The sequence below is a fragment of the Leopardus geoffroyi genome, chromosome A2 (assembly GCF_018350155.1).
Source record: "Leopardus geoffroyi isolate Oge1 chromosome A2, O.geoffroyi_Oge1_pat1.0, whole genome shotgun sequence".
In the NCBI taxonomy this organism is placed as follows: Eukaryota; Metazoa; Chordata; class Mammalia; order Carnivora; family Felidae; genus Leopardus; species Leopardus geoffroyi.
The window spans coordinates 118,502,326-118,517,979 of NC_059331.1; the positions used below are offsets into that span (position 1 = coordinate 118,502,326).

General features: G+C 40.3%; 1 protein-coding gene across 6 annotated transcripts in view; it reads left to right on the forward strand.

Moving 5' to 3' along the window:
- SNX10 (sorting nexin 10) overlaps nucleotides 1-15,654 on the forward strand; it is a 75,463-nt gene that overhangs the window by 46,692 nt on the left and 13,117 nt on the right. For all 6 annotated transcript variants that reach the window (XM_045495137.1, XM_045495138.1, XM_045495139.1 and 3 more), the window contains one exon: nucleotides 14,878-14,964. In XM_045495137.1, the coding sequence (XP_045351093.1) occupies nucleotides 14,878-14,964 (87 nt within the window). The remainder of the gene's footprint in view (nucleotides 1-14,877; nucleotides 14,965-15,654) is intronic.

A 15,654-nucleotide genomic window follows, 5' to 3' on the forward strand; every position in this document is an offset into this window, starting at 1 on the left:
AGTGTTTTATTGATCTTGCAAAAGTCCTTTATTATAAATAATTATATAATATTATAACATTGGGGTGCCTGGGTGGCTCAGTCGGTTAAACATCTGACTTTTTCTGTGCTCTTAGCACAGAACCTGCTTTGGATCCTCTGTCCCTCTCTCTTTCTGCCCCTATCCTGCTCATGCTCTCTCTATCTCAAAAACAAACATAATAATAATAATAATAATAATAATAATAATAATAATAATATTATAACATTAAGGAATTTTAAAGTAATTTTTTAAAGTTTATTTTTTTTTTGAGAGAGACTGAGACAGTGTGTGCGAATAAAGGAAGGGCAGGGATAGAGGGGGAGAAGACTCCCAGCAGGCTCTGCCCTGTCAGCATGGAACCTGATGTGGGGCTCAAACTCATGAAACCATGAGATCATGACCTGAGCTGAAATCAACAGGAGGACGTTTAATCAACTGAGCCACCCAGGCGCCCCATAAAATTAAGGAATTTTAAACTAGAAAGTCCTTCAACTGAAAAGGAAAAAAGTATGATAAGAAGAGAGAGATTTAATGTTTGGAAATTTATGTTAGCCTTTGTCAGCAAGAACTGAGCATAGCCGGGCCAGGTTCTGGATGTATTGTAATGTAGCGTTGCTCAGACAGTTCACTGTTTCCCTGTGGCCAGAATGATCTCCTGGCTTCTAATGGCATTGCTCTTAAACAAAGTTAAAACTCCTAAATGTGTGACTAAGACCCTCTATAATTGGACCGTGCGTCTTTCTCCAAGCTCATCTTCTGTGCCTCTCTTTGCCCCGATGCACTTCTCACTTCTTATTTTGGAGCTTATTTTGCAGAGTCGAATGCTCTGTGTCCTCTGGGCCCCTGGGCTTTCACAGATGTTTTCCCCACTGCTTGGATAATCTCTCCTCCCCCAGATTTCACTCCATGTTGAGTGGAGTGGCTAACTACTCCTTATCCTCAGGCCTCCACTTAGAAGTCAAGAAGAGGCTTTCCTAAAGCCTCAATTATAAAAAGGTATTTTTACCTCACCACCTAACCTGTAGTCGGTGTGGTCAGAAGTGGAGAAGGTTTTGGCTGAGCTTTTCAATATCCTAGTGCCTGGTTGTTGTTCAGTGGAAATAATTCATTTCCCACCTGACTGCATATGTAAGGGCTGAATGTAGTGTCACTGATTGCTCTAGAATCTAGACCAAGGAATCAGTGTGTGTGTAAGCACTTTCCACTCAGTGCCCATAGCAGACATTCCTAATTAATCTTGACATTGGCACGTGAAGTGAGACCTATTTACTACCTTTGTTTAAAATTCAGATGGCCTAAGAGGGACATGTTGGTTCTACCTAACTGATAGAGCCAGCCTAGAAGTTTGGTAAAAAAAAAAATTTTTTATAGATGTGGGGGGTGGGTAACCAAATCTAGTCTCTCTTGTTAAAATAGCTTTATTATTGTAATAAATCTAGAGAGAGGAGAACAGGGAGCGAGAGTTTCCCTTGTTAGTTAAACATATTCCATTTGCACATTGGTTTGGATTCCCAGGAGAACAGTATGCAAGCTGATGGATCTTCCCCATAAAAAGGCCCTGGCATTGGGCCATTGTAAAATTAAAATGAATTCAGATTCATTCATGCATGCAACTTTAATTTACAATTAAAATATTATGGTTACATATTTTAATAAGAATAATTAGGTGGACTCAACTGAATCAACTCTTCTGTTTAATGAGACAGAACCCAGTATCCTAATGAAAAGGCAGGTGGCTGTGTCAGGAAACGTGTTTCAGATTGTCTTTCGTGGAGTCAGGCATTTTTGTTCTTTTTCTATTCTAATGTCCAGAGTGAGCAGTTTGGCTTTTCTGCGTCACTAAAGGCCCTTGCTCTCTGCCACGTTGAGCTCCTCTTCTGTGATGTGTGGATAAACAGTTCCCTCCTGCCTCACAGTGTTTCATGACGTCCCACATTCTGGTCCCTCCAGGGCACTGGGTTTGTTCCTCTGCCCAGGGCTCACGTGGTGTAAATGGGACAGTCCTGCCTCTGTGATATGACTGTAAGGGTGGGCCGAAACCCCTTTTGTGGGTGTAGGTGTGGGGGATGGGATGTATATCTCCTCTGCTCTCCTGGATCATGACGACTGAATTCTACCTTGAGAAATGTGTACCTTTAGGATGAGGGTTTTTCTTCAAAATGGACATACTTGATACTGGGTAGAGCGGCAACTACCAGTATTGACACCTAGTGGCAATAAATCCTCAGCTCTGTGGCAGTGGATACCCCGAATGGAACGGATCCAAGTGGGCCCAGGAGAGTTCCAGGGACCATGAGGAAGGACCCTGCCGCCGAGGGAGGAGACAGGGCCCTACACGGGACAGATGCCAGGGATGTGCTGCTCTTTTGGATGTGTTGCCTCAAAACTTAACATTTACCTGCTCAGGATATGCTTTTGCTGACTGGTGGTAACCTCTTGGGCTCGCTCTAGGAAAGCATACTTTTGTTATTGGGAAACTGATTGGAAACTGACTGGGCTGGAACCAGTGAATGTCATTAAAGAATATCCCATAAGCAGGCCTTCCACCTGGGTCCTGTGATGCTGGGGACTTTGAAGGCAAGTGACAAGACAAGACAGAACGCTCTCCTACTCCGCCAAACAAATTTTTTTTCCTTCTTTGCCTGTGTGGTGTGATATAATAATAGGAAAAACTGGATGTGAGATAAGTGGGGATTTTTCTGTATATCCAAAACTGTGCTAAAATTAACACTTTTATTTATTGTTTTTTAAAAATTTTATGTTTTTATTATTTATTTTTGAGAGAGAGAGAGACAGAGTATGAGTAGGGCAGGGGCAGAGAGAGAGGGAGACACAGTATCCGAAGCAGGCTCCAGGCTCTGAGCTGTCAGCACAGAGCCCGACGCGGGGCTCGAACCCACAGACCATGAGATCCCAACCTGATCTGAAGTCGGATGCTTAACCGACTGAGCCACCCAGGTGCCCCTAAAATTAACACTTTTGAAGCAAATTACATTGAATTATATATGCTCAACATATAAAGGTTTCTAAAAGATTGTGCAGTAAATCAAGCAAGATACAAAACAGTATTTATATTATGATCCCATTTGTGTTAAAATTAAATATATATACATACACATGCCAATTCTATATCTATGTATAATATAAAAATTATAAAAGTCCTCACTAGGTAGACAAAAAGCGGGGCATCCAGCATGTAGGGGACTTCATTTTCATGGTGTATTCATCTGTGTTTGAAATTTTATGTATCTCTCTTTAATTACATACATGTTTTATTTTTATAGAAATGAAAAAATCTTATTTTTTAAGGTAGATAAGTATTAGGCTATTATGTTAATAGTGTCAATAAATGTTGAATAAATGGTTAACATTTTAGGTCTCTGTTTCTGACTTGCTTTCACTTTCAGGTGCCACATTTGTTCCTTTTCATAAAGCAGTCATCTTAGGATGACCCCCCTCTCCCTCTCCCTCCCTTCCTCTCTCCCTTCTTCCCTTTTACTTTCTCTGATTGTAACTTTTCATTGTGAAATTTTAAACGTACACAAAGCAGAGAGGTACACAAGGGTTCATTACGTTATTCTAAGGATTCAACAATTAGCACATTGTTCATTCATGACCAAGCTATCCCCCACCCATATTCATTTTTTCGTGGGACCAGGCAGTGAATTACTTTGAAACAAATTCTAGACGTTGTGTATTTTCTTTTCTTTTTTTTTTTTAATTTTTTTAATTTTTTTTTTTTAATTTTTTTTTTTTCAACGTCTATTTATTTTTGGGACAGAGAGAGACAGAGCATGAACGGGAGAGGGGCAGAGAGAGAGGGAGACACAGAATCAGAAACAGGCTCCAGGCTCTGAGCCATCAGCCCAGAGCCTGACGCGGGGCTCGAACCCACGGACCGCGAGATCGTGACCTGGCTGAAGTCGGACGCCCAACCGACTGCGCCACCCAGGCGCCCCAACGTTGTGTATTTTCATCTGTAAATATTTCAGTATACATTTCTAACAAATGACCCTTCTTAGGAACAAACCAGATTATTACACCTTAACTAATTAGCATTAATTCTTTCATACCATCAAATCTTCAGTCAGTGTGCAAGTTTTTTGGATTCTGTTGGGGAGGGAAATGTATATATTTTGTTCTCATTATGATCCAAATAGGGACCACACATTGCATTTAGTTACTGTTTTGCTTACAGTCTGTTATTCTGCCTTTTTCCCCTTTTGTAATTAATTTGTTGAAGAAACTACATCTTTTTGTTCAGTAGAGATTTTCACAAACTGGATTTTGCTGGTTGTGTCCTGTGGTATAGTTTAATACAGGTTGGCAATTACTTCTTACTGCAAAAGATGAGTTTTTTCCCACTGCACTTTTCCTAATGTATTACGAGATACAAAAGGTAACTCTCCTTAATTTTGAACCCTGCTTGTATAAAAAAGCTTGCAACATCACGAGCTGTTATAAGTCATACAAAAGGCAGGTCTAAGTGAATCTTATCCATGGTTATTTCTCCTAAAGTAATAAAAGCTTTCTTAAAAATCATCATTCAAAACTGCCAGAGCATGGCATTTAAACACCCTCCAAGCTATAAAGTAGAAAGTAACATCCCTTGTAGTATTCCTTTAGGTGATTTGTCATAACTGTCATTAGGAAATAGGAAGCTCACTTGATGCATTCCTTCTGCCTTTCAAGCTTGTTATTTGTAAAGAATGTAGTGTGCAAAATGGGTTAAATATTCGTTTTGAGATTGTTATGTGAGATTCCTGAACAGAACACTGGTGAATAAGACATTGGTTAAATTCTACAAGTTAGAACAGTGCCTAGCACAGAGTCCATGTTCTTTAGTTGAATGAATGAATGAATGAAAATATGAATGAATCCTTAGTTTAAACACATAAGCATGTAAAGCATACTTTGGAATAGGAAAAAAAAAAAAAGTCCTGAGAAAGTGAACACATAATGAAACAAGTTTTCATTTTTGTGATAGAAAATTCTCATCAAGGCTATGAAAAATTACTCTTCATTAGCACTTAGAGGTTCTGATTTATTAGCTTTTGTCCCTACTTGTCTTTTTGTAATCTGAGTAAATATTCTTACAATTAGCACAAGGTTATGCTTCCTGTACTACAAAGCTAGGCTACAGTGAAAATTAAAAAAAAAAAAACACCCACACCTATCAAAATGGCTAACATAAACTATAGGGATAACACCCTCAGAAACTGGTAGGTGCTGTGATGTCACATTATGGTGGTGATTTGCATTTCCTAGTGGCTAATGATGTTATACCACTTTTCATGTCCTTGTTTGCCATCTGTATGTCCTTGATGAAAGGTCTCTGTGTGTTTTGCCTATTTTCTAATCTAATTCTTTATTTTTTTTAATGTTGAATTTTGTTTTTATTTTTTTTAAGTTTATTTATTTATTTTGAGAGAGACCGAGAGAGCTTGTGTGGGGAGGGACAGAGAGAGAGGAGAGGAAGAATCCCAAGCAGGCTCCTCGTGGTCAGTACAGAGCCTGATGTGGGGCTCAGACTCAGGAACCTGAGATCATGACCTGAGCTGAAATCAGGAGTCAGATGCTTAACCTACTGAGCCACCCAGGTGCCACATAAATGTTGAGTTTTGAGAGTTCTTTATATGTTCTAGGTACAAGTCCTTTGAAGGATGTGTGATTTGCAGATATTTTCTTCTAGTCTGTCATTTGTCTTTTCAACTTCTTTTCAGGGTCTTTTGCAGAGGAAAGGTTTTTAGTTTTGGTGAGGTCCACTGTATAACCATTTCCTTATGTGTATTATCCTTTTGGTAGCGAGTCGATGAACTCTTCATCTACGCCTAGGACCCAAAGATTTTCTCATATTTTTTCCTACCTGTTTTATGGTTTTGTGTTTACATTTAAATATATGATCCGTTTGAATTAATTTTTGTGGAAGGTGCAAGGGTCAGGTCAAAGTTCATCTTGGGCCTGTCGATGTCTAATTGCTGCAGAGCCACTTGTTTAAAGGCTGTCTATACTTCATTGAATTGTTTTTTTATTTAAAAAATATTTTTTTTTGTTTATTTATTATTGAGAAACAGAGAGAGACAGAGCATGAGCAGGGGAGGGGCAGAGAGAAGGGGAGACACAGAATCTGAAGCAGGCTCCAGGCTCTGGGCTGTCAGCACAGAGCCCGACTCGGGGCTCGAACTCACGGAGAGTGAGATCATGACCTGAGCTGAAGTTGGACGCTCAACCGACTGAGCCACCCAGGCGCCCCTTCATTGAATTGTTTTTACATGTTTGTCAAAAGTTAGTTGGACATCCCTGTATAGGTCTGTTTCGGGGTTTTCTGTTCTGTTCTGTCGATCTGTGTACCTCTCCCAATACTGTACTGTCTTGATTACTGCAGCAGGGGGATTCTTTTCACTCTTTTGTACTTCTTCAAAATTGTTTTGGCTGTTCTAGGGCCTGTCCCTTTCCAAGTAAATTTTAGAAGAATCTCATCTGTGTCTTCAGAAAATCTTACTGGGGTTTATACAGGAATTGCATTAAACCCATAGAAAAGTTTGGAGAGAACTGATCTCTTTACTGTGTTGAGTCTTCCAATACATGAACGCAGTACAGACATATACTTATGTAGACATATACAGAGAAGTGTAGACTTCTTTCAACTGCATCTTGTAATTTTCAGCAGACAGAATCTACATTCTTTGTTTTTGAGTCATCTGTGTAATCAGTTGTTTGATTAATTTTCAAACATTTCATGAGGACTTACTATGTGCTACTACTGTGCTTGGGGCTAGAAATATAAAAATGGAATAGAAAGCCTTTGAGAAGAGCATGTCGTTTGAACTGATGTTGGCTAAGAGCAACAAAGATAATTTTTTCCCTCCAAAATAATTACAGAGAAGATGGAAATCGTCTGAGATTTATCATTGCCAAAAGTACTGCTAGATAGAATGTTTGAGAGCACAAGCTTTGAGTTTGAATATTGAAATGGCCAATAGCTCAGCCTGTTGGCTGTTTGGCTTTGGGCCAGTTGCTTAAGCTTTAGAAGCCTTACTTTCCTTATCTGTAAAATGGGACAGATAATTAATTGACCGCTTCCTTAGAATTGTTGTAAAGATTAAAGAAAAACATATGTAAAACGCTTGTCACAGTGCTCTATATAATACAGTTATTTTTATTGTTAATTTCATCTCCTATCAGGGCTAAGGAAGAGAAGACAAGGTAGACAAGTAAATAGATAAAGGTTGAACCTGGGGCAGTGGTGGTGGGGGACAGGATGCATTACAATCAAAGAGCGATTATTATAAGAGAACACAGGAATTAGATTTTCAAAGAGTCTAGCAGTCTCTCTTTCTTCAGAAGCCTTTTCCCACATGGAGAACAGTAGGGATCAGTTAGTTTAAATTTTTAATTCTACTCTGCCTGGCTTCTTCCTCCACACTAGATACAGTCATTAGGCCCAAGAAGTCATTAAAGTGTTTAATAAGGTTATTAAATTGACTGACTGCTGCTGCTGAAGCAATTTTCAGAGGAAATCCATATGATTGTAGGTGTGGAACTCGGAACTGTCCTCTGCGGCTGACAAGCTGTCAACATTCCTTTGAAGGATGGTGGGCAGCATCGTGAGGGATGCGTCTAATTAAGAGATTATAGGTGAACCTTGGCTTCCTGGGTGTGCTATTCATAGCTGGAAGTACGGCGAAACTTCACTAATTCCTACTAATTGCGGGGTGGGGGAGGGGAGGCCCATCTGAATTATAGAATATTTTAAAATAAATGTACTTTTATTACTTTCAAGTACATATTTTAACTCCAACTAGGCAAACAAATTGTCGTCTGGCACAGGTCTTCTGGGACCCAAGTTATTGAAGCTATCAGAATGATTTTCAATTATTTCTATGTAAATAGGTGCTTCTAGAGTTCTTTAGGGTGCTCGAAAACAGTTTGTTCTCATAGATCTTAAACATTGCTCGCGTAGCCATATGCTGTTAATTGGCACACCCTTAGAGGAAAGGGTTTGGTAAATTAAGATAAACTTTAGACCAGCTGCTAAATAACTTCTCATTAATTCACGGAGTCCAAGAACACAAGCGGATGAGGATTTTATTCCAGTTCAGGTTGGATCTTGTTTTTTTCCCGAAGGCAGTTCATTCATTCCTGCAGGCATTCATTTATTCATTAGGTGATATTAATGGAATGCATTGGCTGTGCCAGGCGCCCAGGTCGGCTGTGACGGCCTGGGCTACCCTGAAGGACCTCAGTGTCCGACAGAGGGGACCTACAGGTATCACAGCACAGTAAGCTGTGGCAAGTAGGGACAGTGCCCAGGATGTGCCCGGAGGTGTTAGGGGCTCGGAGGAGGGTCAGATGAATCAGACTGGGTGAACTGCAGGATTTCCAGAGACTGAGTTGCATTTTGAAAGAAGAATTGGAGTTAGCAGACCATGAAGGCTAGAGGAAGATGATGAAGAAGAAAGCGGAAAGTAGGGTAGGGATCGCAGTCCAGGCAGAGGGAACAGTATGTTCAAAGGCATGGAGGGCTGGACTGGCATGTCATGTAGGCGACCTTTGTTTCGCCTTTGGCCAGGAGTAGAGTGAAAATCATGTTGTGCTACCTAAGGAGTCTGAACTTGATCTTGAAAATTATGGCGCAGGTTTTGAAGGACTTTTAGCAGGAAAGTGACATCCCCAGATGTGTGCGTTGGGGCCATTCTTGTCTCAGTGTGGGAGATGAACTGGGTGCAGACGAAGTCTGGCATAATTGCGTTTCGGGCGGGGTTGCTGGAGATGAGATGGGGGAGCAGGATGGGGTGTGTGGCAATGGCATAGACTCTGTGCTCGTGAGACTTCTAGGCAAGAGGCTGGAGATGTGGAGAGACGCCCAGGCTGGGCTGGGGATGGAATCATCAGCTCCTGCTGGGTGCTCGAAAGCATATGTTTGCATGAGATCATCCTGGAAGTGCATCTGGGTGTGAAAGACAGCAGCTGGGGGTGGCTCTCAGGGCCCTAGCGATGTTTAAGAGAGTGAGAAGGGAAGAGCTCACCATCCACAAAAGAATAGGGATATTTAGCCCTCCTACCAAGTTAAAAATTTTCAAGATTGAAAAAATATTTGGAGTTTTAGCACCATAGTTGACTTTAAATGTGCATTTAAAATGCATTGCTGTTCTTGGAGGGCCCGAGTGGCTCAGTAGGCTGTCTGATCCTTGATTTGCCCTCAAGTCATGATCTCATGGTTCATGGGTTCAAGCCCCATGTTGGGTTCCGCTCGGATTCCCTGTCTCCCTCTCTCTCTCTGCACCCCCCACCCCGGTCAGAAATAAATAAACATTAAAAAAAATGCTTTGCTGCTCTTACAAGACTTTTTTTCCCGCAGCAAAGTTTTAGAATATGTATTCAACATGTCCTTCCCTATGTAAAGAGTAGACCTTAATAAGTAACAATAATAGCAGTCTGAGAATTCCAACCCATTGAGATGAAGAAAAGACTTTTTTACTGTAATTTTTCATTATGCTGTCCATCCCTTCTATAAATATTATGAGGCGCTTGCTCTGAGCAAGTACTGTGAAATCCTTAGGTCAGTCTGAGTTTTGCTGAAAAATTACAGTGTTAGCGTGTTGGCTGCTGGGTTCTTAAATTAATAATTTTTTGTGCTTTAAGAAACACATACAATTGGTTTAGCTTACTTTTTTATTTCCAGTGTCTGTGGGAAGGTCTCAATGCTTTGGGTTTATTATAAGCATTTTCCTTTCTGTGTAATAACACTTTACCTTCATGTAGTACTTAATGAAAAACTTCCCAGGGTTTCCACTGGTGTTTTATAATTTGGTACTCCTAACAAATAGCTGGGATATTGTTCGAACAGGCATTATTCCCATTTTCCACATGTGGAAACAGAAGCTCAGTGAATAAGTTCATAATTTAGAATGCAGTTAACCAGAATTTATCCCTAGTCTTGTGACCATAAATTCAGTGCTCTTTCCATGAAACGGGACATGTTACTCAAAGCTTACATGTTAACGGTTGGGCTGTAGCAAGCAAATAGTGGGGGGAAATAAAAGCCCCCCCTTTTTTTTCCAGAACTATTTGTCATTGCTACCATCATCGATTAATAGAATGTTGAGTGGTCAGGGGCGTTGTGACACTGTAGTAACTGTGGGTTTTATAGTTTTAGTTTAGATTTTTTTTTTTTTTTAATCACAAGTTTGTAGCACTTTGACAAATGGATTTCCTTTTCTTTTCATTTTTGTTTAGTCTGTGTAGAGACCCACTATTTCAGTAACAGGTGCATATCTTCTGCTATTAATATAGAACACTGAAGGGCACGTGGGTGGCTGAGTCAGCTAAGTGTCCGACTTCAGCTCAGGTCACGGTCTCACAGTTTGTGGGTACGAGCCCCACAGCAGGCTCTCTGCTGTCAGCGCAGAGCCTGCTTTGATCCTCTGTCCCCCCCCCCCCCCGCCTCTGCCCCTCCCTAGCTAGCGTGCATAGCGCGCGTTCTCTCTCTCTCTTTCTCAAAAATAAACATTTGAAAAAAAATACAGAACATTGAGCTGTTGGAAATATTTAATTCCCCTTTTGGTATATTCAAGAACTTCGGCCTCTCCAGTGGAAAAGTGGAGTTGCCAGCACCCTGTGAGGGCTCATAGCCCACATGTGACCTGATGACTGGGTGCCTTCTGGCTGTAGGGTGGTGGAGGGATAGAGTGGGGGCATGCACAATAACCTTGCCTGCGGTTATCAGTGTCCTGCCTTGCTCAGTGTAGGCATAGTGGTGATCAAGGCCCACACTGCTTTTAGGGGTTTTCATTAACACATGAAGACGTTTTAATTTTTTTTTTTTTTAATTTGCTTCCAAGTTAGTTAGCTTATAGTGCAACCATGATTTCAGGGGTAGATTCCTTAATGCCCCTTGCCCATTTAGCCCATCCCCCCCTCCCACAACCCCTCCAGTAAACCCTCTGTCTGTTCTCCATATTTAAGAGTCTCTTATGCTTTGTCCCCCTCCCTGTTTTTATATTATCTTTGCTTCCCTTCCCTTATGTTCTTCTGTTTGGTGTCTTAAAGTTCTCCTATGAGTGAGGTCGTATGATATTTGTCTTTCTCTGACTAATTTCGCTTAGCATAATACCCTCTAGTTCCATCCATGTAGTTGCGAATGGCAAGATTTCATTCTTTTTGATCGCTGAGTAATACCCCATTGTATGTAGATAGATAGATAGATAGATAGATAGATAGATAGATAGATACCACCCCTTCTTTATCCATTCATCCATTGATGGACATTTGGGCTCTTTCCATACTTTGGCTATTGTTGGTAGTGCTGCTATAAACATTGGGGTGCATGTGCCCCTTCGAAACAGCACACCTGTATCCCTTGGATAAATACCTACTAGTGCAATTACTGGGTCATAGGGTAGTTCTATTTTTAATTTATTGAGGAACCTCCATACTGTTTTCCAGAGTGGCTGCACCAGTTTGCATTCCCACCAGCAGTGCAAGAGAGATCCTTTCTCCGCATCCTCGCCAACATCTGTTGTTGCCTGAGTTGTTAATGTTAGCCATTCTGACAGCTGTGAGGGTGGTATCTCATTGTGGTTTGGACTTGTATTTCCCTGATGATGAGTGATGTGGAGCATTTTTTCATGTGTTGGCCACTGAAAATGTTTTAATTTCCTTTTAAACCAGAAAAATAAAATGAACTTTCAGATCAAATGAAAGGTTTTAATATATAATATTAATATATTCCTCTTTATGTCAGTGTGGTTATAAAGTATGATTTTTGATTTTTTTTTTTTTTTTTTTTGGTGTGTGTGGCAGAAAGGTCTCATGAAGGCAAAAGTCCCCAAGGCCCATGAAAGCCAGAATGCAGCCCTAAGTGTGTGTGGGGGGGAGGGGGGAGGTGCATGGTTTGGAAAGATAAATGTGGTCTGCTTTGGATTCTGGTCTTCTCTTCCTAACCTATTTTCCCTTCTGTTCATTGATTCATTGATGATTAGCCCATTAAGAACTCTGGGTGTGTGAAAAGTACTGCAGGGAAATGAGTTACACACACACACACTCACAGGAGATGGAAATGACAGTTAGACTAAGGGCAGGGTGCCTGGGTTTGTTTCAGTTTCCATCTCTGAACAGTTTCTCTTACAATTTAGAATGTACTTTTGAGAGGCGCCTGGGTGGCTCAGTTGGTTAAGTGTCTGACTCTTGATTTCAGTTTGGGTCATGAGCTCACGGTTGGTGAGTTTGCAACTCACGTCAGGCTCTGTGCTGACAGCATGGAGCCTGCTTGGGATTGTCTCCCTCACTCTCTGCCTCTCCCCCACTTGCTCTCTCTCTTAAAATAAATAAAAATAAACTTTAAAAAAGGGGGTTTGAGAAATAATGGCCAAAAGAGCATCACTATGTTGTCTTATTTTTATTATCTGTCTTCTAAATGACTTAAAAAAATACATAAAGAAAAGCTTTTAAAGTAAGACTTTTGGGAAGATTAACTCATAATCCCTGTATCCTTCGGGCAGGCAGTGGGGCAGAAGTCTCAAATTCAAGAACAAAGTGTATGTTGCCTTAGAAGGTGAAATTTGAGGGGCACCTGGGTGGCTCAGTCGTTTGGGCATCCCACTTCGGCTCAGGTCATGATCTTGCGGTCTGGACCGTGGGTTCAAGCCCCGGGTCGGGCTCTGTGCTGACAGCTCAGAGCCTGGAGCTGCTTTGGATTCTGCGTGTCCCTCTCTCTCTCCTCTTCCCCTGCTTGCACTCTCTCTCTCTGTGTCTCTCAAAAATGAATAAACGTTAACAAAAAATTTAAAAAAAGGTGAAACTTCATAGGTGTCAAAAGGGAATGTGAGCTGTTTTTTTTTTCGCCTTTTTAAAAAATGCCCTGGGCTGAAAAATGATCATTTTATGATCTGTGTAACAGAATAGAGGTACTCTGTCCAGAAAACACCATCATCTCTCTTCTGCTTCTGCTCTACAAACATTCAGAGCCTGCCTCTCAGATGTGCCAGCACAAAGCAGTAACAGAAGCCTAAGATTTCAGCTTTGATGCCCCCCCTTTTTAGATAAAAAGTTGAAATATTTAAAATAAAATTAAATTCGGGGCACCTGGGTGGCACAGTCAGTTAAGCATCCAGCTTCGGCTCAGGTTATGATCTCACAGTCCATGGGATTGGGCTCTGTGCTAACAGCATAGAGCTGCTTAGGATTCTCTCCCTTTCTCTCTGCCCCTCCCCAGCTCACTCGCGTTTTCTCTCTCAAAATAAATACATAAACTTAAGAAAATTAAAAAAATAAATTGAATTAGGGGTGCCTGGCTGGTTCAGTCGGTAGAGCATGCAACTCTTGATCTTGGGGTTGTGAGTTTGAGCTCCATGTTGGGTATAGAGATTATCTAAAAATAAGATCTTTAGAAAGAATTTGGGGCACCTGGCTGGCTGAATTGGTGGAGCGTGCAACTCTTAATCTTCGGGTTCCCACAACCCGAAGTAAAGTACACTTACTTTAAGTAAGTGTATAGCTTATTTAAAATGAAATCTTTAGGGGCGCCTGGGTGGCGCAGTCGGTTAAGCGTCCGACTTCAGCCAGGTCACGATCTCGCGGTCCGGGAGTTCGAGCCCCGCGTCAGGCTCTGGGCTGATGGCTCAGAGCCTGGAGCCTGTTTCCGATTCTGTGTCTCCCTCTCTCTCTGCCCCTCCCCCATTCATGCTCTGTCTCTCTCTGTCCCAAAAATAAATAAACGTTGGAAAAAAAAATTTTTTAATGAAATCTTTAAAAATAAGTAATAAGATTTAAAAATTCAGTTAGCAAATTTGTGATCACCAAGTGAATAAATTAATACTTTCAGATTTATCATGCTAAACATAATAATCGTTTGTTGTATATGATGTCATATTTTTATACTAAGAATATTTAGTAAAGAGCACTTTTTGGAAAGCATTGTGTTTTAAATTTTACCCTGTATTTCCAATTTTTGTTATCTTTTGAAAGGAACAAGATTGTCTACCAGGTATTTTTTTTAACATCTCTTTTTACTTATAACATGAGGTTATTAAGAAGGTGAAATTATTTACTATATGGGAAAGTGTATTTAAAAAAATAGAAAAGTATTGGGTAAAAGGGTTTCATCTTTCTAAGTTATTGCTGCTTATTCTCATGAAGGTGGGGTGCGTAGAAAGTCATTTTCATCTTCCGTTGCTTGCTTATCACATGTTCTTTGCCACTCTTTTATTTTCTTCTAGGAAGTGATTTATCAGGTAGGGCCTATAGTTTTTTTATTTCACTTATTTATTTATTTTCATTTATATTTGGGGGGAGCGCAAGAGGGGGAGGGGCAGAGAGAGGGGTACAGAGGATCTGAAGCGGGCTCTATACTGACAGGCTGACAGCAGTGAGCCCGAATTTGAGGGCTCGAACTCACGAACTGCGAGATCATGACCTGAGCCGAAGTCAGACGCTCAACTGACTGAGTCACCCAGGTGCCCCAGGGCCTATGGTTTTAACGTAGGGAGATGAAAAAAGTAAGAAATGGCTGCTGAAAAGAAAGTGAAAAAAAGAAAGTAAGATTTGAGAAAAATCTGAACATATTTCACGATTCAAAATGACACATCAGTTACTTTCTTACGGTCTTCATTAACCTGTAAGACTCCCTAGAAGGACCCCCAGGTTGGATTTACACCATTTTAAAAATTCCATTTGTGATAGAAATGCTCTTGGACTTCCCATAGTGCCTGATTCATTAGCTTTACTTCTTGTTTTTTAAAGAATGAACAACCACGCTCATTTCAGTTTTGTTCCAGTGCTGTGTGCTTCTCTCTTCTTCTTCCAGCCCTGCCTGCGATTCTGAAACATATTCCTTTGTTTATGATGCCTTTACAGGAATTTGTAAGCGTCTGGGTTCGAGATCCTCGGATTCAGAAGGAGGACTTTTGGCATTCTTATATTGACTATGAGATATGTATTCATGTAAGTATTCAGTCAATAGTCGGCAGAAATCATGGCAGTTTTTAGGTATCATGCATTTGATGGGACACACTGTTATACTTCAAATTGATATTTGTAAAAATGTTCCTATCTCAAATAACTGACTTTGGATGATTATAACTAATGCCTGTGTCTCAAATGGAGTAGTAAGTTGGTTCCTAAAGTTGGAAAATTACTCATTAGAATTGCTTATTGTACCTTTGCTAATACTAATATTTTAAAGTTTATTGCCTTCATGTATGAATATGTGAATACATCTAAAATTCACAGTTAAAGTGTATTTATAGCTCATTAATGGTATTTCTTTATGATCTGTTATAGCATATTTCTGGGTAATAGATTGCCTGATAAATCTTAGGTTTTAAGAGGATATAGAGCTTTCTGGGAAACTGATGTGCAGTGGTTATATATGTAGAATAAGAAAGTGGAAAATAAATATGTGCAATTATTTTGCCTTAGTCTAGATTCGTAATTAACATACGTAAATAACTAGAAATGATGTACTTTATTTGGAAGTAATACTTTATCATAATCTCGAGCATTTTTGTGTGGTGTATGGCCTTCTGTAATCATCTTGAACAAGGGTCAGCAAACTTTTTTTGTAAACACTGAGGTAGTAAATGTCTTCAGCTTTGGAGTATACATTCTGTCTCAAAACTACTCAATTCCACT